Source organism: Anser cygnoides, chromosome 25 (assembly GCF_040182565.1).
Source record: "Anser cygnoides isolate HZ-2024a breed goose chromosome 25, Taihu_goose_T2T_genome, whole genome shotgun sequence".
Lineage (NCBI taxonomy): Eukaryota > Metazoa > Chordata > Aves > Anseriformes > Anatidae > Anser > Anser cygnoides.
The window spans coordinates 901,272-926,899 of record NC_089897.1 but is presented as its reverse complement, the minus strand read 5'-3'; the positions used below and the strand labels follow the sequence as shown (position 1 = coordinate 926,899).

The 25,628-nt window shown below is 53.5% G+C and overlaps 3 protein-coding genes across 7 annotated transcripts; 1 reads left to right on the top strand and 2 right to left on the bottom strand.

The window, feature by feature from the left end:
• Positions 1-307: 307 nt before the first annotated feature.
• LOC106046187 (cryptochrome-1-like) lies at positions 308-14,808 on the bottom strand. 4 transcript variants are annotated; one of them, XM_066983017.1, is made up of 14 exons: positions 14,514-14,808; positions 14,188-14,382; positions 11,880-12,309; positions 10,794-10,910; positions 8,933-9,080; positions 8,470-8,610; positions 7,844-7,876; positions 6,903-7,073; positions 6,599-6,739; positions 5,920-6,071; positions 4,651-4,722; positions 4,197-4,294; positions 2,526-2,636; positions 308-1,372 (listed from the first exon to the last, which is right to left on the bottom strand). In XM_066983017.1, the coding sequence occupies exons 3-14, from the start codon at positions 12,290-12,292 to the stop codon at positions 1,275-1,277; spliced, it is 1,695 nt and encodes a 564-aa protein (XP_066839118.1). In that variant the 5' UTR covers positions 12,293-12,309; positions 14,188-14,382; positions 14,514-14,808; the 3' UTR covers positions 308-1,274. The 4 variants fall into 4 exon arrangements, with proteins under 4 accessions (XP_066839118.1, XP_066839119.1, XP_066839120.1 ...); XM_066983018.1 differs by lacking the exon at positions 7,844-7,876 and having other exon boundaries at positions 387-1,372; positions 14,188-14,808; XM_066983019.1 differs by lacking the exon at positions 4,651-4,722 and having other exon boundaries at positions 388-1,372; positions 14,188-14,808.
• Positions 14,809-15,882: 1,074 nt separating this feature from the next.
• UBE2T (ubiquitin conjugating enzyme E2 T) lies at positions 15,883-20,398 on the top strand. Of its 2 annotated transcripts, none has more exons than XM_066983043.1 (7): positions 15,883-15,939; positions 16,549-16,705; positions 17,052-17,121; positions 17,627-17,732; positions 18,184-18,282; positions 18,709-18,792; positions 20,107-20,398. In XM_066983043.1, the coding sequence occupies exons 2-7, from the start codon at positions 16,597-16,599 to the stop codon at positions 20,230-20,232; spliced, it is 594 nt and encodes a 197-aa protein (XP_066839144.1). In that variant the 5' UTR covers positions 15,883-15,939; positions 16,549-16,596; the 3' UTR covers positions 20,233-20,398. The 2 variants fall into 2 exon arrangements, with proteins under 2 accessions (XP_066839144.1, XP_066839145.1); XM_066983044.1 differs by lacking the exon at positions 15,883-15,939 and adding an exon at positions 15,987-16,099.
• Positions 20,399-21,370: 972 nt separating this feature from the next.
• Positions 21,371-24,845, bottom strand: LOC106046110 (tetraspanin-18-like). Its single transcript, XM_066983045.1, has 6 exons — positions 23,985-24,845; positions 23,582-23,776; positions 22,982-23,056; positions 22,593-22,691; positions 22,216-22,395; positions 21,371-21,911 (listed from the first exon to the last, which is right to left on the bottom strand). Exons 1-6 carry the CDS (start codon positions 24,039-24,041, stop codon positions 21,729-21,731), a joined length of 789 nt encoding a protein of 262 aa, XP_066839146.1. The 5' UTR covers positions 24,042-24,845; the 3' UTR covers positions 21,371-21,728.
• Between the last annotated feature and the right edge of the window lie 783 nt (positions 24,846-25,628).

The window sequence follows — 25,628 nt, the reverse complement described above, 5'->3', positions numbered from 1 at the left end:
TGCCTTTCATGCCGGTCATCCTTGCAGTCAGTAGTAGGTCTGCTGAAGAAGAGCATGCCAAGTAACATCTGCACCTCCAGGAGCTCAGTTCAGGCTTGGCACAGCAGGAGGACGCGACCAGTCTCTCAAATCCATCTGACGGTCACTGCGACTGTAAATGCAGCAGGTAATGGCGCAGTGTGCTGCAGGTCAGCAGCAGCACGGGAAGATGCTGTTGGGAGCAGCGTTTGGCCTCCTCCTGGTTCACATGGGTCGCGTGCTGCTTCTGCACTGGGTCACGGGATGCCTTCAAAGTAAGGGAGCCTGAGCACGCTGAATTGATGCAAGGGTTGTCTTGCTGTCACAGTTCCAAAGAGGACAGATGGATGCCAATTGTCACAATAGATTGCTCTACAGACCTTACATTTTCATGTCAGAAATAGGTTTTTATTTGTTTTAAAAAACAAAAGAAGTACCCGCAGTGGTTAAAAACCCACTCCACTCCTCCCATGTCCACCAAAACCCCAACCATAACAAAGAAAACTGACTAATCCAGCCTTGTGAAACACGAGGAGGCATTTCAATGGATGGGTGAATTTTGACATGCAGTATGTGATAGATATAATACCCATCCTACAGTTCTAGAGGAATTAGTCAGGAAGGACAGCTATGGTGAAGTGGTACATCAGCCTTAATCCACTGAAAAACTTTGCAATAGTGTCCTTAAAATGCACAAGAAGTCTTAAGTCCTAAGAACTACACACAATTTTACAGTGGGCTACATTCCCCTGTATCTCTCCAGATGGGGGACTGCAAGCAAAAACTGAACTTAAACTGTACCTGAAATCCCTCAATCTCTGTCTATATAAGACAGACAAATCTTGCTTTTAACATGAATATGTGAACACACAATTCCTGAATTCCTAAATTCCTAAACTGGCACATATCTGTCACATTGGAAAGACCAGTATTTATCATTAAAACTATTTATACAGATGCATGAACATCAAATGGATTTGAACAATGCTAACGCAACATGTCCTGTCCAAATCACTTGAATTTACCTAACAGCTGCAACAAATGACTTCTAAGCCACTTACAGACAGACAACTTAATTTGAAATAGCTGCACTAACGAATACATTGAAGATACAAAACTTTTGCTGGAGGTCAGTTCACAAACAAGAAGCACCACTCGCAGGGCAAAGTACTGAGTACAGTTTGTCCTGTTCAGCTGGTCTCTGGTTCTCCCCTTTTGTCATTCTTCCGCACTCAGAGGATAATCCCTGGTGGTATCTAGGTTTGCTCTGTCATCCTGGCTGCTTTTGCCTTTGTTACATTTTCTTCAGAGTGGTCACGCTTCAGCTTCATTTCCATTGGGTCATCTGTGTCATCTGTGGCGAGAAGGAAGGAAAAATAAGTTTGCAGCCTTACTGACCTCAGTGCAGCAAGAGCCAACAATGACAGGAACATGTGAAGCTACAAAGCACGGCAGAAAATGCTTCTATGTATAGGCAACAGGAGCAATGCCAGAAGCAGGGGACCCTGGTTCCCAGACTTTGGCTTTCCACATCTCCAAGAGTAATCACAAGAACATTCACTCCCCTATGCCGTAGGGTTGCTGGGAGAGCTGTCAGCGTAGCTGTATTTGAAAAGTACCAATGTGCAACCTCTTGGATACACTAATAAGCACAGGATTGGAACAATTAATTCCATCTGACCCTAGAAATTGATGTAGGAATACTTAAGACTCCCATCAGCTGCTGCATGTTGGATTTTTGTACTACATATGCAGACTGCTATAGAATACTGTTAAATACAAAGCACTGCTTCACTTTGCTTCCTGCAAAAGATTCCTCTGAGGCTAAGAGCTCTTCACAGGCCCTAGGATTTCAATTGTAAGAGCACTGATGCTCTTAAACAGTGGAACATCTCTTAAACCGTGGAACATCTGTGTAATTGGAAATAACTAATTCAGGCTGACCCAAAGTTGGGGTGTTCCAGCCTTACCTGATAACCACCAGTTTGTTATGCATGTGCTTAACCTACTTAGAAAACAAGGTCAAAAGGTGAATTTCTTAGATCAGCTCTCCAGGGCTTTTCTCTCATTAGTGGCCAGTGGGAACCTCAAATATTTCCTTCTATGAGGCAGGGCAGATCATGGTAAAAAGGACAAACTGTGATGCTCCTGTTCACGAGAAGCGTGGGCAGGGCTGCAGAGACTTCTACACCTTGGAAATAAACCTGGCAAACCTGGGGGCCAGGGGGTGTTTGTGCAGACCTATGGAAGGCAAAGTTGGTCTGCTTTTGGGAAGGTGTTCCTCCAGCACAAGCAAGCTCCCATCCTGCACACGCAGGCAGAGAGGAAGGAACTGCTCAGAGTTTGTGTGTGCCAGCAGGGGAAATCTTTCAATAGTAACAAGAGGAAAGCAGATGGTATTGGTAGCCAAGAGGACACCACACAAAACCAACCCCAAAGCCATCAGTTCCCAGCAACAGGCTCTGTATCACAGCATGCCGAACACATCGTGCTGCAGCACCTCTTACCTCTCGTGAGCTGGGCTGTTCTGTACTGTTCCTCTCTGACGTGTTTCATCAGCTGCAGGTTGTGATCGCTGGCTTCCTTGTGGTCCACCATTGGGAAGGGGTAGTCTTTACCTGGTACAACAGACAGCAGCCTTTATGGGACTAAAAAAGGATGTTTCACTGGATTTGCACCAAAGCAAATTGTCGCAGGTCTTCCTAAAGTCGGCAGCATCTTAAACCATGTGATTTACCCTTTAGAAGTGCCTATTTGTCTTCGTGAACTGTAAGAGCTAGGGCCAACTAGTTCCATTTAGAGACGAGACAGTAACAGACAAACCCTTATGTTGGATGCTCTGGGCTTTGGTTTCCCGTCTATTAACAGGGATGGCAGCCCTGCCCCATCTTTAAAGATGCATTAGAGTAAGCACAAAAGCACAAGATGTTCAGATACTATTTACAGACAGCCAAGCGTCTGAACAGATAGACGTACAAGCAACAACTTGGAGTGATCCGATAGCCTTAGGATATAAAGTAGAGGCTAATGCATGTACTCTGAGATCAGACTCCAGCAAAAACCTTTAAAGGAGAGTAGACAGAAGGTAGGCTGCTGGATGAATCGATTTTCAAAAGATAAATGTGTGATTTGCATTGGAAGTGTGACACTTCCACCTCATATGTTGTATTGGGTTTACATGGCAAGGTTTTGGTAGCGGGGGGCTGCAGGAGTGGCCTCCATGAGAAGAGTTCAGAAGCTGCCCCATGTTAGATAAGGGACCTATTTCCAAAAGGGACCCGCTGCTGGCCAGAGCTGAGCCAATAAGTGATGTTGTTTGCGCCTCTGTGAGAGCAGATTTAAGAAAGAGGCGGGGAAAAAATGCTGCACCACAGCAGCTGGGAGAGTGAGACCCAGCCCTGCAGCCCCCAAGGTGAGTGCAGGAGGAGGGCAGGAGGCGCTCCAGGCGTCAGGGCTGAACTTGTCCTGTGGCTTGTGGAGAGGCCCCTGGTGGAGCAGGCTGTCCCCCTGCAGCCCACGGGTCCCACACGGAGCAGATCTCCACGCTGCAGCTCATGGAGGAGCCCACGCAGGAGCAGGGGATCTGGGGGGAGCTGCTAAAGGTGGGGAACCCAGGTTGGAGCAGCGTGCTCCTGATGGATGGACTCTGTGGTGCAGACCCATACCTGGAGCAGTTCTTGAAGAGCTGCTGCCTGTGGGCAGCCCCCGCAGGCTCCGTTCGGGAAGGATGGCATCCCGTGGGAGGGACCCCACGGGGAGCAGGGGCAGAGAGGGACCGAGAAGGAGCAAACGAGAAGTGCTATGGACTGACCACAGCCCCCATTCCCCTGTGCTGCTCAGGGGGAGAATGTAGAAGAGGGTGGATGGCAGGAAGGTGTTTTTTGTCTGTTTTTAGTTTCTCACTGCTCTAGTTTGTTAGTAATAGGTAATAAATTACATTAATCTCCCTACGCTGAGTCTGTTTTGCCAGTGACGATAATTGCTGAGTGACCTCCCTGTCCTTTTCTCAACCCTTGAGCCCTTTCCATCAAATTTTTTCCCCCTTTCCCTTTGAGGAGGAAGAGTGAAGGAGTGGTTGTGGTGGAGCTCAGCTGCCCAGCTGAGTAAAACCACCACACACACGTAATTGTTTTTGACAATTTTCAGCAGCAAAATCCCTAGCAGGGTATCCATATTACCTATGATACATCCTGCTTGCTTCTGCTCCTCTTCAGAGGCTGTCCAGGGCTCATAGATGTATTTGGAAGGAAAGTTCTTTAGGACAGGTAAGTACTTCCTACAAAAGAGTAATAATATAATGTTTTTATAATCCTGAAGACAAATACTCATACATTTAAGAGAAGTGTAATCCAACCTACACCCGTGTTAATTTTTGGTGGTTGTATTGATGCTACAATCTACAGGAAAGTTCCAATTCGTTTTGCACAAAACAACTGTTTCTATGTTCTGAAACCTCTGTACAGTGACATCTTCCACAAGTTAACTTTGCAGCAAGGAATAAAGGGATTGATTTAAACATTATTTCGGTTTTGACTTCATCCAAAATATTTTGGTTTTTAACATTTTCCCTGACATTTTGTCTGAAATTTTACTAATTTTTTTTAAAAAAAGAAAAAATAGAAAAAATCTTACAGAATGGGAAAGTCATTTTCTGTGCAACTGTCAGGTACATCAGCGTGAGCTTCACCGTGACAAGGCACAGAGCTAGAAAGGATGCGAGGAAGAGGAGATGTGGGGAAAAGGACCTGTTTGCACAGACATCAACACAGCCTGGTCCTATTGAAATCGGCTGTCACCCACTACTTTATGGGAAAGCCAAGCAGCACCTTCACCAGCAACAAGGAGGTAAAGGAGAATATTAGGACTACAGGTGCGTAATAGCACAAGTACAATCTAGGACTGGTCAGACAGAAGCTTTATTAACTGTGACCACAGTGGGAGAACATTCAGGCAGCATTTCCCGCTCTGTTCCCCTGTTCTCTGCCAAGTAGTTGCAGAGAACCCACTTATATGGTGTTTCAAAGAAACAGATACAACGACGAAAAACATTATAATGTTAGCAAAGCCAGGTGTGCATTCTTGGGAGAGACAGGCTCCAGACAATCACTTATATATCAAAAAATCATAAAGGTTGGAAAATACCTCCAACATCACCTGGTCCAACCGTCCCCTACCACCAGCACCCCCTGAGCCATGTCCCCAAGCACCACGTCCAACCTCTCCTTGAGCACCCCCAGGGACGGTGACTCCCCCACCTCCCTGGGCAACCCGTCCCAACGCCTGACCGCTCTTTCTGAGCAGAAATGTCTCCTCATTTCCAGCCTGAACCTCCCCCAGCCCGACTCGAGGCCATTCTCTCTGATCCTATCCCTGGTTATCTGCGAGAAGAGGCCCCAGCTCCCCACACCTCCCCCTCGGGTGGTTGCAGAGAGCAGCGAGCTCTGCCCTGAGCCTCCTCTTCCCCAGACCAAACACCCCCAGCTCCCCCAGCCGCTCCTCACAGGACTTTGAAGCAAACGGCACTCACTGAAAGCAGAGTGGAAAATAAAACTCGGGTGTCCAAAATTATTCAGACTGCACACAAAACGATGAAACACAGCACAGACTGGAGGGGGAGAGCTGTGAGGTGTTTTACAGAACATCTCTACTCCTCTAGAAAGAGGAGCCATCGCAGTGACTGGGCACAGCTGGAGCCCACAGGCGCTCACAGGTCAACCCAGTTCCATACTCAGCCACCTCCTGTGCAACCACAGGTAGGTCTCTGCTTTTCTGTGCCACGGTTTTCTAACCTGCTAAACACATCGCTGCTACAAGCCCTGTTTCACAGGGGCAAATGCTTTATGCAGACTGAGTTCTCCAGCTGCTGCTGCCGGGGAAGCGCCAGGCCGTGTGTCGCCCTACCGTATGTACTGCCCCTCAGGGTCCGTGCGCTTCCCAAAGCGGACGGGGCAGAAGATACGCGTGTACTGGTGGAAGAACGCGCTGGCCGACAGCCACATCCAGTTCCCCGCGTTGATGCTGTAGTCAGCATCTAAAAGCAGCTCTTCAAACACCTGCATTTTGGTGACAGGAAAAGAAAGAGAGAAACACCCCTGAAATGGCTGCCTGTATTGCAAAACCAAGACACCACAACACAACAGGCTGGGAGATAAAGAATGAAGCTTGCTGCTAAAAGCACAGCACTGTTCTGGTCCAGGGTACCCTTTGCACATGGGAATGCTCTCCAGTAAGACAGTTTGCCAGAAGGAAGCTAGAGCAAGACCCCATGAGAGAGCAACTCGAAGCCTAAAGGTCTGGCTTTGAAGACTGCTGCAGACTGGGAAGGTCTCCAATATCATCATCATCATCCAAAATCTTGGGGATGGGAATGACTTTTCACAGCTGTACACTACACAGCAGGGCTCAGACTCAAGCAGAAGACAATGAGATTTTATAAACCATGAGATTTCTATAGAGGCTCAGTAATAAAGCACTGTTCTCCAGAACCACCTCCATGCTCATATATTGCAGGGGTTTCTCAAGATCAGCCAGAACAGAGAAGTACCATATGAAAACAAAACAATGAAAACCAGAAGTGGACCTTCATGCCCTCTTCCCAGCTGATCCAAAGGTCCCCCCGTGTCAGGAAGCAGGCGGCAGCGTGCCGGGCAAGGTGATGGATCCAGCCCTCCTGGCGCAGCTGGGTCATAATCGCATCGATCCAAGGGAAGCCCGTCTGTGCCTGAGGCAGAAAGAAACATCAGCCCTCCAGCACTGTGCTTCATTGCACTTCTGTCCCACACGCTGCTATAAACTCCTCCTCAAATAGCCAGCAGGGAGCAGTCCTGGGGCAATTGAAAAGGTCTAGGCTGAAGCACAGCAGCTGTGGAAACGCGTCTTGTTACCGTTTTCCATTTGTGGAGCCTCTCTGCATCCTCATACCAACTGATCTGAAGGCAGATGGGGTTCCCAGCCATTTTGGTGAAGTTTGGTGTTGCTGATGCTACCGTATAGAAGAACTCCCTCCACAGGAGCTGCCCTTGGAGTGATACTGGTGGCAGGGAGTGATGCTTGGCCTGCAAAAGACACAAGTTCAAAGCTTCGGTTCATACATACCATTGTGTTTTCACTCATTCTGTGAGGTCCATAAAATAAAGTAAAATAAAATAAAATAAATCTAAATAAAATAAAATAATAAAATCATAAATTATAAAATCATGAATATATTATAATAATATATTATTATAATTATATATAATATATTATATATTATATTATAAATTATAAAATCATAAAATAAAAAATAAATAAATCTAACTATACAACTGGCTTTGAGGCAGTTTACCATGAAAGCCAATGAAATCAAAGATACAAAGCGATGCTTTTAGCACCAGAGCAGAGAAAGATGAACTCTGTTAGACCTCGCATTACCTTGAATTCATGGAGTCATAGAATGGTTTGGGTTGGAAGAGACCTTCAGGACTATCCCGTTCCAACCCCCTGCTGCGAGCACACATTGCTGGCTCGTGTTGAGCTTCTCGTCAACCAACACCCCCAGGCCCTTCTCCGCAGTTCTGCTCTCAATCCATTCTCCACCCAGCCTGTGTTTGTGCTTGGGATTACCCCAACCCAGGTGCAGGGCTTTGTGCTTGGCCTTGTTGAACCTCATGAGCTTCTCACAGACCCACCTCTCAGGTCTGTCCAGGTCCTTCTGTCATCCCTTTCTCCCAGTGTGTCAACCACACCACACAGCTTGGTGTCACCAGCAAACTTGCTGAGGGTGCGCTCGATCCCACTGTCCGTGTCACCAACAAAGATGTTAAACAGCGCCGGTCCCAATACTGACCTCTGGGGGACACCGCTCATCACTGGTCTCCACCTGGATATCGAAATGTTGACTGCAACTCTTTGAGTGCAACCATCCAGCCAATCCCTTACCAACCGAGTGGTCCATCCACCAAATCTGTGTCTCTCTGATTTACAGACAAGGATGCTGTGTGGGACAATGTCAAATGCTTTGCACAAGTCCAAGTACAAGATGTCAGTTCTTCCCCTATCCACCAATGTAGTAACCCCATCACAGAAGGCCACCAGATTTGTCAGGCAGAGTTCTCTTCATCTACTTTCCAAAATGGTATCACATGGGGATTTCTTAAAACAAACATACATTTACCAACATATTAACTGCCCAGCTAGCTGAATTCAGGTAGCTCAGCCATGTCTCAGATGAGACAGAGTCTGAGCAGGAGTCTCAGGATACATTTTCTTGGACTGGTTTCAACCATGCTTTTTCTTAAGAAACAAGTTTTCAGAACCTGGTTTTGGCTTATGCTGTAGTCAAAACTTACCTAAGATGAAAGCAGATACTTTCTAAAACCAAAACTGCTTGAGCAGGCTAAACTGCTCAAAAACTTCACTTAAAAACCATGCCTGGTTAGATTTGCTGGACTATGACCATTTTTTTTTTCTTACCTGAGCGTAAATATTTGACAACCTATAAAAAAAGGTGCGAACTGACACACAGCCCATGCTGAAATAGGGGCTCAGGCCTGTGGTACTTGGAAGCAGTGAATTCGGTATTGTTCTCGGTTTAGTAAAATTTGCCACCCAGCCCTAAAATGAAAACAGAAATCAAGGTTTAGGCAGTACCAGGTGACACACATCCAGATAACGGAGCAGGGAAAAGCTCTTGGCAACTGGCTTCTGCCTGTTCAACGTCCCACTGCAATACCCCCAAAAATGCTGCCATCCGGGACGGCAACATCTCGAGATCAGGCTGCCTGGAGGGGAAATCCTCAGCAAGAGCGGTAACAGAACTCCATGGCTGAGCGGTTTCTGGAGGTCCAGAGACAACCACACACGAAAGGAGGGAGGACAGCACTGACCTCAGCCCACCCACAGCCACCAGCATCACCCACGTTAAATCAAGACTGACCTGGTCAGCCAGGTGTTGCTCCAGGCGCTGCAGCCCTTCGGTCTCCCCTCCTCTCCAGGGGGAGATGCTCTCAGGGGGAATCTTCAAATCCGCGGGGAGAGGCACCCTGTAACACTCAGCCAGGTCCAGGTCAGGGGGCCTACACCTCCTAATGCGAGAGACAGGCCTCTTTCAGAGAGGGAAACGGAGCCAGAAGAGGGTGGAAGACCTCTGCTTGTTTCACACGCCAAGATCTCCTCTGTCGCAACGCAGGGGAACAAAAGCACAGCCAGAAACCCCAGGCTCCACTCCTTGGGGAAGAAAGAGCTCATCCTGCAACTGCTCCAGGTAGTTCCAGCCAGAGCTGGGGGAAGAGGCTCAGACCCACCAAACGACAGTGCTCGGAGCAGCCGGCTGTGACCACAGCTCAGACCTCCCTTTTGTTTGCTGTCAGCTTCGTAAGGCTCGGAGGCACCTCCTCTCCTGCAGCCTACCCAGCTGCCTCATTCACCTCCGGGAGGGAGCTAAGAGCCTCCTCAGACTCTAAACTTAACTGGGGTCACTGGCACTGCCTCCAAAGGCCGCTCTATGCCTCCGGGGAGAGGTTGCTCTGGGAGGTTTCATAGGGAAGGACGCAGAGCAGCTCTCCGGGCCACCTCCCCAGCTGCTTCTTCCTAAGCAAGGGGCTAGGATGCCCTGAGCAGTCACACAAGGGGCTAGGACACCCCGAGGAGTCACACTCCTCTTGCGTGGCCTCAGCTGCTGAGGTTTTTCCAAGGCCTCTGCCCCCCCACAAGGCTGGAATAGCACCAGGGTATGTCGTGTGTCCACCCCAATCCCCACCCCACCCCGCTGTAAAACACAAAGCTGCTCAGGGAAGTATCAGTGGTACGCAGACTTCCCAGCAAAACCCTGAACGAGGTCAGAGATGGAGAGAGATCTTCCCACTCACCTGGGAACACTGAGCTCAGGTCTGTTGCAAACACCTACAGCAGAAGGAGCCAGTGCAGCTCTCAAAGCACTGGCATAGCATAGGCCTGCTGGGAAGCACGCGAACCACTTATCGTTCATCGTCAATTAAAAAGGTGTGTGAATAAACAAGTTAAGGGGGGAAAGAAAGGTGGTGGGGGGGAAGCACTGTGAGAAAAGTTCCAGGAACTGGTTCATCCCAATACAGTGATGGGTCTCATCACTGGGGTATCTGGGGACGACATTCAGCAATTAATGGGATTCCCCAAGACGGAAGAACTAAGCCTAGGTTACTAACACAGAGCTGAGGTCATGCAGGAGGTGCCCGACAAGTCCCAGGTATCTGCAGTCCCATCCCAAGTGGCCAGCTCTCCCCTACCCCAATCTTAACTCCCTTTGGGTCACTAACCTCTATCAGGCAGAGCTAAACATAAGACATCCGCGACTCTGAGCTTCTCAAGTCCTGGGAGACACGAGCTTGGCCCCTCCTTCCCATACAGCAGAGCGGAGGAGAGAAAAGTCTTGAAGCCAGAAGGGAACACTATGATTGTTCCACTGAATTTCTTGCATAAACACGCGATAGTGGTTCATCCAATTCCCCCCTTGAATCTCGATTTGTGAGGAAGCTGGAGCACGTCTTTGAGAAACAGACCTGCAGTTCCTTAGTCCTTCCTCCGCTAAACCTTTTACATACATTCAAAGGTTGTCTCAATGTGCCTTGCAAAAGCTTAAGCCTTTGGACTGTGCCACCTCTCGTCTGCTAATCCACATCCCCTCTGCATGCAACCTGTAGCCCTCCGTGCACAGAGGTAACACAACAATGCCTAAAGCACCCTGTTATCATTTGACCTTGGCTGTTCTTTCAGGCAGACAGAAAGGACCTGCAGTTTCTTGCCACCTAGGTGTTACTTACTGGAAGTCTTCAGCTGTAAGGTTTCGGACAGGCACCTCAGGGTCCCCAAGCAGAGACAGAATGTGAAGGAACCTCTTGTATGTTAATGGGGGAGCCCCATCATTCAGGTCCAAAATCCTAAATAAAACAAGGTCAATTTTCACCACAGTATAAATCAAGAAGGAAACTGGAGCTGCCAGTGAATAGGAAGGTGACGGCACAGGCTGGAACAGCGGCAGTTTTCAGGACTGACTGTGGAAGTTACGGATTTTACAAATAAAACTTCCCTGGGTGAACATCCATCCATCCTGAGAGCGGGTTCTCAGGACCTGAGACAGCAAAATCAGAACCAGGATGCCAGCCACAGCTTCAGCTGGGCTGCTCTGGACTGCCAGACATAGCTAGGACAGCAGCCTGCAAGGTTCTGGTCACCTCTGGGGCTTCCAGAGACAGTCGGACCACAAAAAACAGGTTCAGGGCTATAAAGAACTCTTCCCTGCCAGCAACCACCTGTACAAACCGATGGCTTGAATTTAAGATGGCAAGTCACATACATCAACTCATTCACACAGATGTAGGGTTTTTTTTCAGGATCAGAGTGTTAAGGCTGTTTTAACTGTTAATGATTACCTCCCTATTATTATTAATTTCAATACCTGCAGTCATTCAGCTCTGAATAACTGCTTGGATCCGAGTGTATCCAGACACCAGTGAAAGCTGATTAGAAAGATTCAAAAAAACCAGACACAAGAATGTGTAAGTAAGTCCTATTAAATGTGTTAAAGAATTTCTCTGACAGCATAAAAGAGTAGCTAATGTAATGGCTTAAAGTTAATTAAACTGCCGAAAGGGAAAAAATTAAACTCTTCAGGCTCTAACTACAGCCCAACATCCTAACACCTGTGCAACCCACCAAAATTTCTTCTGTTGCTTCCAGCAGACCCACATAAAAATTCTCAGGCAAGCAGTGCCACCACCTCAGATAGTCCAATTTTCTCAAAAGGAACACATTAGGATCCAGAAGGACCAAGATGCTTGACCTTTTCTCCCTGATGCCTGCTAAACCCTCCTGGAGACACCCCTCTAGTCTTTAGGGCAATCACGTACCGTTTGGTGTCATAAAGGCTGTGGCCCACCACAGAAAGCACCTCGAACCCCAGCTCTTCTCCCAGACACCGTATGTTGGCTTCCATCTCCTTGTAAAACGGCTCCATCTCCGCATCCAGAGTCACTTGTGTGATGTTCCACTTCTGGACGTGATCCCTAACAACGGGCTCGTACTCTCCTTGAATAACCAGCAAGCCAGAGCCCAGCCGACACAAGTTTTTCTGCAAATCCTCCAGGGACTGCAGCAGAAAGTGCCATCGCAGGGCCCCTATGTGCATCACGGACGTCATGAACTTTCTGTCCAGGATGTAGACGGGGTAGACGACCTCCGAGGACTCGAGCGCGGCCAGCAGCGCCGGGTTGTCGTGCAGCCGCAGCCCCTTCCGGAAGAGATGGATGGTGCGGTGCGGCATCCTGGCTGCTCTCAGGCCTGTCAGAAGAGGAAAAAAGCTGTTGGCTTTGAGGATACAACATCCCTGTTAAGGAACAAGGCCGATTGATACCAGAAATGGAGCTCCAAACACGGCTCAGCTCTTTTTGTCACAAATCTTTGCTTTTTTAATGAGCTTTCACAGGCTAGAAGAGCAGAGACAGGACCAAACCACTCCTCAATCGTATGCGCGTGCCAGGTCCCACCATTCAGCAGCTGCCTTAGCACCTAGCTCCACGGAGAATGGCTGCTTCCCCAGAAGAGTCACTCAAGTCCTCAAATTACATTCCTGAATTAAATTATATCCCAATGGCGCTCACCAGAAGGAAGGAAAACAGAGCTGTCAGAGCTCCATTTACTGCACAACCATTCTGCAGCCCCACGCGTGGGTGCAGCCTGCGGCATCCAGCCCTCTGTAAATCAGCGGTGAGAAGGTGGGTCAGGGAGCTCTGCCTCCGTTTGGGGAGACGTCAGCTCCTCAGGAGCCCTCATCTCATCAGAGACCTGATACACGGCTCACGCTAGCACTGAAAAACCCTCCTGTGCTTCAGTAGAAGGCGTGTAAAAGACACGGCATGTTTGCTCGCTAACGAGGCTCTTAAGACTGTAAGGAAAAAGAAGGGAGAGCAAAGCACAGCCCAACACCAACACAAGAGCACGCAGGGCTATTCTGACAGCGCTGACTTTGTAATGTCTGGATTCATCGGTTCGCCACAGTTCTTAATCCGTCTTTCCTAGCCCCAGGAGACATCTTTGTGCCTCCGGGCACCAGGAGAAAAGCCCTCCTCTCCCTGTGGAGGAGCTGGGTGGTGACGTGAGGCTGATGTTGGGATCGACACGCAGTCACTTCCCTGTGAACTGTTTCAGCTGGCTTCAGGGACTTGCAGGAGGGCTCACCTTGGTGGGCAGCGCCTGAGGAACTGCCCCGCAGCTGCTGCTTGCTCTGCTCACAGGGGATGGACTCAGCAGCAAGCAGAAGCACTGCGCCCAGCTGCCCCTGGGGTCTGTGCCCACCTGGTGACAGCCCCCGGCCAGCCCACCTCCACCTGCTTCTAATTCCAAGGGTTGCCACCCAAAGAATTCAGAGGTTGTGGATCAGCACGGGACCAAACGATAATCTCTAACCCAGTTCAGTCCCCCAACCAAACTAAACTGCCCTCCTTACACCCTCCCAAATGGCTGCAGAAGGTCTCTGCCCCTCGTCCCTGCTCAGCCCACGCTCAACAGCGTTACCAGCCTCATATAACGATCTGACTTGCACTCTTCCCAAAAACACTCATCAGCATCACCGAGAGGCACCCAACTGTGCCCCCAGGCCATGACGCAGCCCGCTGAGCCCCCAGTAACCTAACCCTGAAAAATGACGGGCACAGAAGAGCTCGGAGCCGAGCCCGGGGCTTTGGGCTTTGCAGGTGCGCGGCGCCTTGGCTCGGGGAATGGAGCTACAAGGGAGGAGAGCACGGCACCGACCTGCCCACACGCCATGGAAGAACAGGAAAAACAGGGCGGCTCTGGCACCTGGGAGCACCCAGCTGGCATTTTTGGGCAGCAAAGCATCTAAAACGTGCTGGAACTCTCCCCCTGGTCAGGGCTAGCAGGAGAAAGGGGAAAGGGGACAACCCTCTGGGGGTGAGGGGGGAAGAAGGAGCAGGCACCATCCGTTGGGTGGCTTTGTGGCAGGATTTATCCAGAGGTACTGCTTGAACTCTCCGCAAAACAACGTTGTCAGCAAGGCCAGGCAGGCCTCCTGCCACGTCCGGGTGGCTGCAGCTCATCACAAATCAGCCACATCAGGCAGAAAACACGCCTTGCGCCATTTTGGGCTGTACGCCACAACAGGAACCAGGGAAAACCCTAAATGAGGTGACTGGGCCTTACCTCGGGGTTGCCTGGCTGGTGCTCCGGGCTCTTCACAGCCGGCTGTCCCGAAGAGAGGGTGGCCCCCGAGGGCTGACCGCAGCTCTGCCGCCCGCGGGCATTTCTCTCTGGGTGCAGACTTCCACAGGAGGGGCGCGATGGCGGTCACGGCGCCGCCGCCCGAATCAAGCCTTGGCGCTCCTGTTCCTACAGGCGCTGTCAGAGCGGGTGCCCAGGTTGAACACCCCAGCAGCGATCACACGAACGCACACCGGGGTGGAATCGACGGGCTGAAGGACTCGGGGTTTTGCGTAACTCCTGCCGGAGGAGGCTGGCAGCGCGCTCACCGCCTGCTCGCGGCGCAGCAAGACCCGGCACGTACGGACCGAGGCCGACGGAAGTTTTAACAGCTCGATTTCCTCCGCGGACACGCTGATTGCCCGGTGCCGTCAAGGCTCAGCCGCTCGCCTTGGCTGTCCAGTTAGGAAGCGATGACAATGCGGTTACGAAGCCGTAAGCACGCACACACGCAGCCAGCTGGAAGGGCAGCCCCGAAGCTGCGGTTTGGGCTTTTGAAGTGCTTGGCCCCAGCCCTACAGCCCCCAACCCCACAATCCCTGACCCTACAACCCCCTGACCCTACAACCCCGACCCCCCACCCCCCCACTCCCAGCCCCACAGCCCCCGACCCTACAACCCCCAGCCCTACAGCCCCTGACCCTACAACCCCCAACCTCGCAGCCTCTGACCCTACAACCCCCAGCCCTACAGCCCCTGACCCTACAACCCCCAGCCCCACAGCCCCCGACCCTACAACCCCCAGCCCTACAGCCCCTGACCCTACAACCCCCAGCCTCGCAGCCCCTGACCCTACAACCCCCAGCCCTACAGCCCCTGACCCTACAACCCCCAACCTCGCAGCCCCTGACCCTACAACCCCCACCCCCAACCCTACAACCCCCAGCCCCACAGCCCCTGACCCCACAACCCCCAACCCCACAGCCCCTGACCCTACAACCCACACAGCCCCCAACCCTACAAACCCCAGCCCCACAGCCCCTGACCCCACAACCCCCTCCCAGCCCCGCAGCCCCTGACCCCCCCCCCCCCCACTCCCCCCCCGCCCCGCAGCCCCCAGACCCTACAACCCCTGACCCCCAGCCCCACGCTCCCCCCCCCTCCCCAGCGCCCCCGGGCGTTGCGGGGCCGGCCCGCCCCGGTGCCCCCTTTGCCCGGGGGTCGCGCAGCGGGTCCCCAGCCGCCGGTGCCAGTGCCGAGGCCACGGGGCCGGTTATGCAACGCCCGGCAGCGGGGGGGGTGGGGGGGGGGGACGGGACACGGGGACCGGGGGCACGGCCGGGGCTGGGGCCGGGGTTGCCCCGCTCCGGTTAGTGCCGGGGAGCGGAGCGGGGGCACCGCACTGGGTGGGGGGCGAAGAAGGTGGGCACTAGGACCCCGGCCCCCCATTAAAGGGCCACTGGGCGGGGCGTCCCCGAGCCACGCCCACTTCGCGCCTTTCCCCGCCCCCTGGAGGCGTGGCTTGAGCTCCCGCCCGCGGGGCTCCTCCAATCGCAGCGCTCCTCCCCTTCGAATTCGAACGGAGGGGGCGTGGCTACGCGGCGCCCAGTCAGCGCCCGCGGTTTGGCCCGAGGGGCGGGGCCGTCCGGCAGCGTCTCCCCGCGTTGCTAGGCGACGGGGGATGTCCCGCCCCCCGCCTCCTCTTCCCCCCCCCCCCCCCCCCCCCCCCCGCGCCGCGCGCTGCTTCCCGCCGAGGCGAGCTGGGGGGGGGGGGGGGGGGGCTTCGGTTAGGGGAGGGGGCTCTGAGGGGAGGCGGGGAGGGGGCAGAGGGGCTGAGCCGTTAGCTTGGGGGGGGCAGGAGGGCAGTTTGGGGGGCAAACGGTTAACGTGGGGGGGGCACGCGGTTAATTTAGGGGTAAGCAATTAGCGTGGGGGCGGCCCGGGGCCGGGCCGGGGGAGGGGGGGGGCCGGGGGGGCTCCTGGGGGGGTTCGGTCTGGGGAAGAGGAGGCTCAGGGCAGAGCTCGCTGCTCTCTGCAGCCACCTGAGGGGGAGGTGCGGGGAGCTGGGGGTCGGCCTCGTCTCGCAGATAACTGTGACAGGACCAGAGGGAATGGCCTCGAGTTGTGCTGGGGGAGGTTCGGGGGGAAATGAGGAGACATTTCTGCTCGGAAAGAGCGGTCAGGCGTTGGGACGGGTTGCCCAGGGAGGTGGGGGAGTCACCGTCCCTGGGGGTGCTCAAGGAGGGGTCGGGCCCGGTGCTTGGGGACATGGGCTCAGGGGGCGCTGGTGGCAGGGGGCGGTTGGGCCAGGTGATCCTTGAGGGCTCTTCCAACCCTAACGATTCCGTGCTTCTCTTCCCGAAGGACCAGCTTTGGCAGCAGTAAAATTCACTCTCTCGGGATTTCAGCACAATGCAGCGAGCGTCGCGGCTGAAGAGGGAACTTTCCCTCCTGAGCGCAGAGCCGCCTCCTGGCATCACCTGCTGGCAAAGCGGGAGCCGCCTGGACGACCTCCGGGCACGTAGGTACCCCTCTGCCGGGGCTGCTTGTTAAGTGAGGGGTGCGTTCGAATTTGCTGCTAGGTTTGGATTCACTGGGTGGCACGTACGTACCTGTGGAATTCCAGGAAAAAAAGCTTAGGTTCTTCTTCTGGTGTTCCTTTAGCTTACATCTCTTGCTTGTTGGATCTGGCAACTGTTTGGATGGAACGGGGGTGGAACAGGTCTCGAGTAACGTGGCAGCTTTTAATTCATGGATTTGAGCGGTGCTAGAGTTATATAACTGTGGGTGGTATGTGGAGATTGTTGGATAAATTCAAGTGATTTTGAATGTAATGCTTATGTTTCAATATTCTTTTTTTTTTAAAGAAATTTTAGGGGCTGCAGACACACCATATGAGAAAGGAATATTCAACCTGGAGATAGTTGTTCCTGAAAGGTAAGTGAGCAATGACCTCTAGCTGGTGAGGCATTTCAGGTACAATTTGACCGATAGGTTTGATAGAAGGTCTGTCCCTTCAGCCTCCTCATGAAGAATGTTGTTGATTATCTTTAAACAAACCCTTCATTTATGGAATGTAATTGGTATTTCTGCTGGCTGAATGACTTATTTCATACAGGACATCCTGAGATGTGTGTTAAACAACCTAAAAGCACTTTAACAGGATATCTATGTTTGTCTCAAAGCTTTCTGGAAAGTCGCTCATTCTGAGTAGAAAGCTTCCTAACATGTTTGATTCTTTGTGGAAAGCTGCAGGGAAGTGCTAATCAAACACAGCTGAAAGCATCAAAGGCAGGGCACTGCTTGCCCCAAAAATTGTTGGGAAAGAACTTCACTTAGTAAATGGCTGGGAGGAGGAAATAATGGCGCTTCTTGGGTGATGAAGCAACCGGAGTACGAATATAAAAATAACTTCTTGTTTCTTAATGCTTACCTCTTAAAGATACCCATTTGAGCCCCCAAAGATTCGCTTTCTGACCCCTATCTATCATCCTAACATTGACTCTGCTGGAAGGATTTGCCTGGACGTTCTTAAGTTACCACCAAAGGTAAGGTAGCACTGCTCGGGCATGGGTAAGTGAGCCTGAGGAGAATAATGAACTCCTTATCTTTTTCTTGTAAAAGCCTTATTGAATGTCTGTTTGCTGCTGACTTATTTACACAGGAGCACAGCAGTAGAGTTTTTGTGTGGCCTCTCCTTTGTTTAGAGACTAGAACGTGACCTTCTTTGTTCAGTATAAGCTTCCAAGGCTTTAAGGATTGGAGTCAAAAGGCATTAGGCAGCCCTGTGAAAGTGGGCTACCCAGCACTGACCCAGCAGAGGTGTGTGGGATGCAGCCTTTGGTTGTCTGTCAGGCTTCCTCAGAGGGGCTGCAACCTGTGTGTGAGAATGCATCGGGTGTTTTGCATGTGGATCTGAACGCTCTAAGTCCTGAGCTTTTTCTAGGCTGCCTGCGCGTAGGTTTCTTTAGCTGCTTCCCTCGCCCTCGTCCCTTGCAGGGCGCATGGAGGCCTTCCCTGAACATCTCCACGCTGCTCACCTCCATACAGCTGCTGATGGCGGAGCCCAACCCTGACGACCCTCTCATGGCAGACATAGTACGTGAGCTCCTCTTGTGGCCGTGGGCACAGGCTGGGGTGGAACAGAGCATTAGATTCAGGCTGTGCTTCCACTTCACTCCCAGGATTAACGCGCTGGGGGATTACAGAGCAGTACAGCTGGGGATCAGGCCTGGGGCATGGTACTGTTTCTCTGGAGCAGCTGGGGCATGCTGTACGGGCTTTTTGGCAGCAGTGGAAAAGAGATGGAGAAGGTCTTGTCTTCAGGCCTCCCCGTACAAACAGCAGTGTGTGTTCTTCAAGCAAAATGAGTTTATGCTTTATGCCACATGCCTGCAGCAAGTTGGGTCTGGTTTGAGGAGTCCTAACGCCAGGACTCCTGGAGGAGTTAACAAACCCCTAGTGTTTAGTCTCAGCTTCTCAGTGTTAATATTAAATCAGATCTGTCTTTCTCATTACACTTAGTCCTCAGAGTACAAGTACAATAAGCAACTGTTCTTGATAAATGCCAAGGAGTGGACTGAGAAATATGCAAGCCAGCAAAAGAGGGTAAGAAATGTGCTCTCTTCTTTCAGTTGTGTAGCTTGGTTTTTGTGAGCAGTCCTTCTTGTCTCAATTTGCCTTTCATGATTACTTGGCAAGGCTGTCCTTGGTAGCTTGCTTTCTTTCCTCCCCTTTTTTTTCTGTCTTGGAAGTCTATTTAATTATAATTTCTTTATTAGATTCACTTTGTAATATCTGCTGTAATTAGTGAAAATATCAGCCCTGAAGTCTGTGGGTGGTGGAGCGGGAAGGTGGAGTCTCACTTCCCCCCCTTGCTCTCTGCTGGGAGGGATCCTTGCTTATGACTGGTGCAGCCATCGATTAGAGAAGGGTGGCGTTTGTACAATGTCGTCTTTGTATCAGTCTTTCAGGAAGTTTGAGTAACCAAAGGCAGTGCTCTCTTTTTCTGTGTGATGTTCCCAACAAGCTGAGAGTAGCTGAGGTGCAGCACCTGTAAGCACAGCAGGTGGAGCTGCTGCCTTTGGCCGCTGAGAGGGGAAGCGGTGTTTCTGTTCCCCAGACCTGCCAGCTGGGGTTTCTGTCTCCCTGGGAGATCCCAGTCCTCTGACAGGTATTTGGACGACCACAACTTAAAGGCGGACAGGTTGTGTGGAGGAAAAACTATCGCTCCTTCAAAGTCAATGATATGTTCGGTCACAAATAATTGCATTGTTTCTCAAGCAGCATGAAGGATGAGTAAAACTGATTAAAAAAATAATAATAATCTGGGATTCTGCTGCCCACTTTCTGCCTCAGCTCTGTTCCTACCAAACTCCACGTTCTGCCATGGTTGTGCCTTATGCTCAGCTAAGCCAGTTGTCCATCTTCTGCACGTGTTCTCTGGCACTGACTGGTCTCCCAAACCCTTGGTGGAGCATTTTTCTGCCATCACATTTCCTGTCTTCCTGCCTCTGGTCTGCACCCTGACCTATCTCACAGATGAGATGCGTAAAAAGAAATTGCATTTAAGCAGATTAAACCTCTTCCAAAAATCAGTTATGTTTTGGGCCATCTCCCTTACCTGGCTCCATGGAGAGCTCATGCACGCTTATGCGTGTGTGTGGCGCTTCTGGGTACAGTCGTTATTCTGTTCTCCTGCCACTCCCCTCTTCACACAGTTTCCAGCAACAGGAACAGGACAGCGGAGGGTCAGCGTATAAAAGCAGGGAGCACAGTCAGTTCTGATACACTCGGAGGGCAGGGTGTTCCAAGGTGTGTACGTGTTTACACACACACAGAGCTGGGAGCACACAACAGCGCTAATAGCTTATACAACTGAATTATTCACAGCTGTTACTTTTATTTCTTGTGTAATCACAGGCTTCCAAGGCTTTAGAAGAGAAAACAAACCAGAGTGAAACAAGTACCACCAGTGAATCTATCATGCTGAAAAGAAAAGGGAGTAGTATCACCAAGAAGGAGAAGAAATCTCGCCTGGAGTCTTAAGTGATTTTTGTTCCTGGTGTGGCTGTCAATTTTGTTTTCGCTGTCCTTTTTTCTTTACACAGGTATAGCTAAATATTTTAATAGTAGCAGGCTTTGTTTTTCTATTTCCTAGGTGCTTTTCTGTCAGAAGTTCTATTTTATAAATAAAATATAAAGCTTTTATTTACTTTTTTTTTCCCCTGAGGCTTACATTTTGTTTGGGGGTTTCAGAGTACTCTGAAGAAAAGTTCAATTGGAAGTACCAGTGCTGCTTCTGACTACCAGCTTTCTCTCAAAGGAATGCAAACAGCACTAAAGACTGTTTCTATTCCAGTGTCCTTGCCTCAAAATGTACAGTGAACAAAAGCTGAGCAACAGACACTAGAACTAGTTTGCAGTGTCCTTCTCTAGTGAAGGCTTCCTTTGCCTTGTAAAATAAAGGTTACTAAAGGATACCTCAGTAATTTAAGTTCTAAACTGCTATGTCTTAAAACTCTGTCTCTTTAGAGCAGCATGCGACGTTCCAGTTGCAGCTTACACCATTTAACACGAGCTGGGTTGTGGAACGAGTCTAGGTGCTGTTGTGTCTCCAGGGGCTGGATAGCGAAAAGCGCCCGCTGAGTGCTGAGGGTGGAGAAAACCCAGAAGGGAACTCAGAGGTGTGGGAGGGGGCAGGATGTGGAAGAAAGGTGTGTGTGGGACAGGGCAGTGAGGCTGCGAGCATTGAGAGGAAGGCGGACTCTGCTATCCTGACCCACATGGTAATTTTTGGTGGTACAGCAGATGAGAAGATGTTGGGGGCAGGACCCCACGTCATCACAGCTATTTTATTGGCAGATTGCAGCATGGCCAAGTCCGAAGCTCAGGCTCCTGCTCTGCATGTTTGGGTGTAAAGAATTTGACCTGTGTCCTGTCCCTGCTCCAGGACAAGTGAGCCAGCTCATTCTTATTTGCCTCCTGGAGCGGACACAGGACTCAGCAAAGCTCCTGAACTATAGAGCTGGGCTGCGATATGCAATAAAATGGAGCATCCTTGCCTGCTGCTGTTTCCAAAGCCCTTGGCTCATCTCTGCTGCACTGGCGGTGGCCAGGAACACTGCTCCCAGTGGCCTGCTCAGTCGAAGTTGTAGTAAAGGCAAAAGGCAAAGAACATGGCAAAGATCTGAAACGAAAGGAGACGGAGCAGGTTAACTCCCTGCCGCAGCAGCGCCTGGGTGGAATCTGAGTGCCTGGGCAGTAAAGGGTTCGGTGTCCTGCTCCCGGTCCAGCCAGGCACCAGGGTGGCTGTGACGCACCAGGGGCTGCCCCGTGCTGCGCGGAGGAATGCTGAGCAGTGCTCCTCCTCTCCTGGGCCTGCAGGAGCAAAATAAACCTTGCTCCCTCAACCCATCTCATCCGCAGCGGGTGGGAGGTTGGCTTTACACTCCTGAGACAGACCTGCTCAGAGTGCAACTTTCTGGGTGTAATCATGACAACCAGAGGCCAGGGGGGGCATTCTGAGCCTGCCTGTGGTCCCTTCACACACAAAGCCCCATCCCCTTCCCTCCTGGCAAAAAGAGCACCCGTGCGGGGTGACCTGCTGCCTGCCTTGTGCCCCCCCAGCCCCCACGCCGTACCTCGATGCCCAGCACGGCCAAGCTGCACGTCCCGGGGACAGAGATGTAATTCTGCAAGGTCCTGCCGAAGGTGGGGAAGCAGCCCTGGGCAGGAGTGGAGATGTTGGAGGCATCCCTCGGGCTTCACTGCAGGGAGCTCAAAGGAAGACCGAGGGCTGGGGAGGTTGGGACGGGTCAGGGGCACCGTGGTGGGGCAGGGTGAGCGGTGGGTTTGGGGGGGTACCACTGTGCGGAACCACAGTACAGCAGTGCCTCGGGTCCTGTCCCCGCTTCAGTGCTCGGGGCAGAGGGTGCTGTTCCCCATAGGCAAGAGCCTGAGACGTGCTGGGGACACGGCAGGGACGTGGCAGGGCCTGGCAGCGCAGGGCAGGTGCCCGTGCAGCCCTACCTGCTCGTGGATGTAGCCAGGGCTCCTCTCCCGGCACTGCTCCCAGCCCAGCAGCTCGCCTGCCTGCAGGAGCCCGTCCCAGGCACAGCACGCCCGCGGCCAGGGCGTCCCCGGATGCAGCTCCTGGAACCGGGAGCCATTCCCAAAGTCTTCAGGCCCTAAAACGCCACAGCAGGAGAACTGAAATGGAAAGGGAACGCCATCAACGTGCTGTCAAAATGCAGGGACTTTGCTTGGGGAAGCAATAGAGGGAGGGGAACAGCTCAGCATGCTGCACGCAGTCTGACTGGGGTCCATGAGAACTCCCCCTGTGGTCACGGTCACCCTGAGCAGGGCCCATGGGTGCTCCACATCCCAGCAGGAGCTTCCCCGCTCACCATGACCATGAGGGTGTTCCAGGCCACAGAGAAGACCTCGGCGTCCTCATCCCCACGGTAGTTCCTCTGCAGCTCAGACAGGAAGAGCTCTGGCCGGATCTGTGGGGTCAGCGCCACCCGTGAGCATCCCAGGACCGGTCCCAGGCACGGAGTCACCGCATGCCCACCATCAACCACCCAGTGCCACCAGCTCTCGGGGGCAGAGGGACACAGCCCCTCCGCGTGGTAGGGCCAGCTGGGCTCAGGCTTGCTCAGCGTGCTGGTGATGAAGGTGAGGGTGAGGAGGACGACCCTGCACCGTCCCAGTCCCCAGCTGGTTGCTGAGGGACCCAGGGCATGATGGAGGGAGGAGAGCGGCTGGGCGCTGCGGCAGGGCGCAGGGACAATACCTGCTTCCAGTGCACCAGGAAGAGCACAGCCCCGACCAGCTGTGTGACAAAGACGAGGCTGACGAGGACGAAGAACTGGAAGGCAGCAGGATGGAGGAGTCAGAGGGCAGCCTGAGTCCGTGTGCAGCTCGCTCCTGCTCCTCCCTCCCCTGCAGCTCTCCCTGCCAGCGCACAGCCCTGGGATGGGGGTCAGGGGGGGTCCAGGAGACAAGCATGCAGTTCTCGGGGACGGGCACGACATCTCCAAGCACCGCAGCTGCCAGGCAGAACATTAAAAACAAGCACTGCCTGCCAGGGTCTGGGGATGCCAAAGAAATTGTCGTGCCCATGCTCAGAAAGGGGTTTCTAGCTCTCGCCATTGAGGGAAGAGGCTCAGAAAGGCCCTGTGGGACAAGCCACTGGCTTCAGCGAGAAAAGATCCCACCCAGTGCTTTATCAAATCCTCTGGCCTTTAAATTCAAAGTCTCACAATGTGGGGACTGGATTGGGGTGTGTGTTGAGGGCTGACAAGGCCAGGATGGGTCTTGTGGCTCCTCTGGGGACACCCCGCATCCCACAGCCCTGCATCCCCCAGCTCTTCCCACCTCTCCCCTCACTCACCACCAGCAGCAGGAGCCGGCTCCGGCGCAGGGCCCCGCAGCACCCCAGGAAGCCCAGCAGCGAGAGGGCGATGCCCACGGCCAGCAGCAGGTAGGCGCCCGCGCTCAGCACAGGCTTGGCGGCCACGATGTCCTGGAAACCAGCCGGGTCCACGGCCACCCAGAGCCCGACGCCCACCAGGCACGTCCCCCCGGCCTGCGGGACACACCGCGGTCACAGGGCACGGCGACCAGCCCCGGGCACCTCACGGGGACTGAGGATGCTCCAAGCCCTGCTGGGGTCCCATCCCTCGGAGCGGTGCCACCCCTCCCCGGAGCCTGTCAGTGACCACAGCCTCACGTCGCGGGTGGGACCGGCCGGTTCCCCTGCTCCCCTCCATCCCGCCGGGCCCGGGGGGACTCACAAACACCAGCACGTTGAAGATGAACATCAGGTACTTCACGCAGCTCAAGACGCCCATGGGGACGCCGAGGGGACGGGGCTCTGCAGGCAGGCGGCGGCAGGACGGCAGCGTTTGTCCCTGCAGAGGGGGGAGCTGAGCCCTGGCCCCAGCCAGCCCCGACCTGTCCCGCGCCCCGGTTGCAGTGGGACACGGGGAGGTCCAGCGCACGGCCACAGAAGGGAGAGACAGGGACCAGTGCTGAGAGAGGAAACCTGTTCCTGGCAAGTTTCCCCCCACGCCCTCCAGATCAGGTCAGGGGAGCGATGGATGGCTCTGCCCGTGGGGCAGCAGCAGCCAAGTGCCGCAAGGAGCTGGGACAGCAACAGCCCTACGCCTGGAGAGGGTTTGCCCTTCCCCAGCTGCTGCTGGGAGCCTGAGGGCCCTCGAGCCCCCATGGGGCTGCAGTGGGTGAGGTCCGGAGCCCAAAAAACCCCAGCCCAGAGCCCCCAGCAGGCTCCCTCGGGCTGCCCCCTGCTCCCCCAAAACGTTCGCGCCCCGCGTCCCCTCCAAAGCCAGCACCACTCACCCCACGGGGACAGCGGTGGCCCCGGCACCTCCAACCAGCCCCAGGACCTGGGGCGGCTCCTTAACACCAGAAAGGTTGGAAAATCCCCCCCGAGCAGCCCCGAGAAACCCCTGCCCAGAGCGGAGCCGTGAATAATTGATGGGGAACAGGAGCCGCCGGCGTGGCGGCGGGCCGAGGGGAGTCTCCGCTCCCGGGCTGCCATTAGCGGGGGTAATTAAACCTGTCCCTGGCCGGCGGGGAAAGACGAGCTGGCCACAACAGCCAGGGGACGACCTCGGGGACAATTAGTGCTGGGGCCGAGCCGCCAGAGGAGCCCTCGACGCCTTTTGGTGCTTGGGGCGGCCGGGGACGGAGGGACAGAGGGACAGGGAGCCTGGGAGCACGGACGGGGCCCGTCCCCGTGCCTGGGCACCCCTCAGGGCTGCGTCGCCGTGGTAGCGGGGCAGCGTTTATGGGGTGGTAGGATATATAGAAAGTTATGGAGCGGTAAAGATACAGAATGCCTAAATGTACAATTCTATGATTCCGTGAATTTTCTGTCAATTCCTTCTAGCCCCAGGAGGCCTGAGAGGGCTTGGGGAGGGACGGGGGAGGATGCCACCTTTTCGGTGACACCGTTTGGAAGGAATTGACGCCACCGAGGAGACATTTCTGACACTTCTGACGTTTCTGCTGAGAAAGAGCGGTCAGGCGTTGGGACGGGTTGCCCAGGGAGGTGGGGGAGTCACCGTCCCTGGGGGTGCTCAAGGAGAGGTCGGGCCCGGTGCTTGGGGACAGGGCTCAGGGGGTGACAGTGGTGACGGGGGGTGCTTGGAGCAGGCGACCCTGCAGGTCCCTTCCAGCCCCAACGCCTCCGCGCCCCCACAAACGGCGTCGCCCTGAGGGGACATCTTCCCCCCCCGCCCGCTCCCCCGGAGGCCTCCCGGGGCCGGCACCGCCCCCGCCCCTCCCGCAGGGGGCAGCCGAGACGCGCCGCCGGGCTAGAGCGCCCCCCTCGCCGCCGGGCGCCTCGCCCAATCGCAGCAGCCGGCGGGGCGGGGCAGGAGCCAGACGGACAGCCGTCTCAACCAATCGTAGCG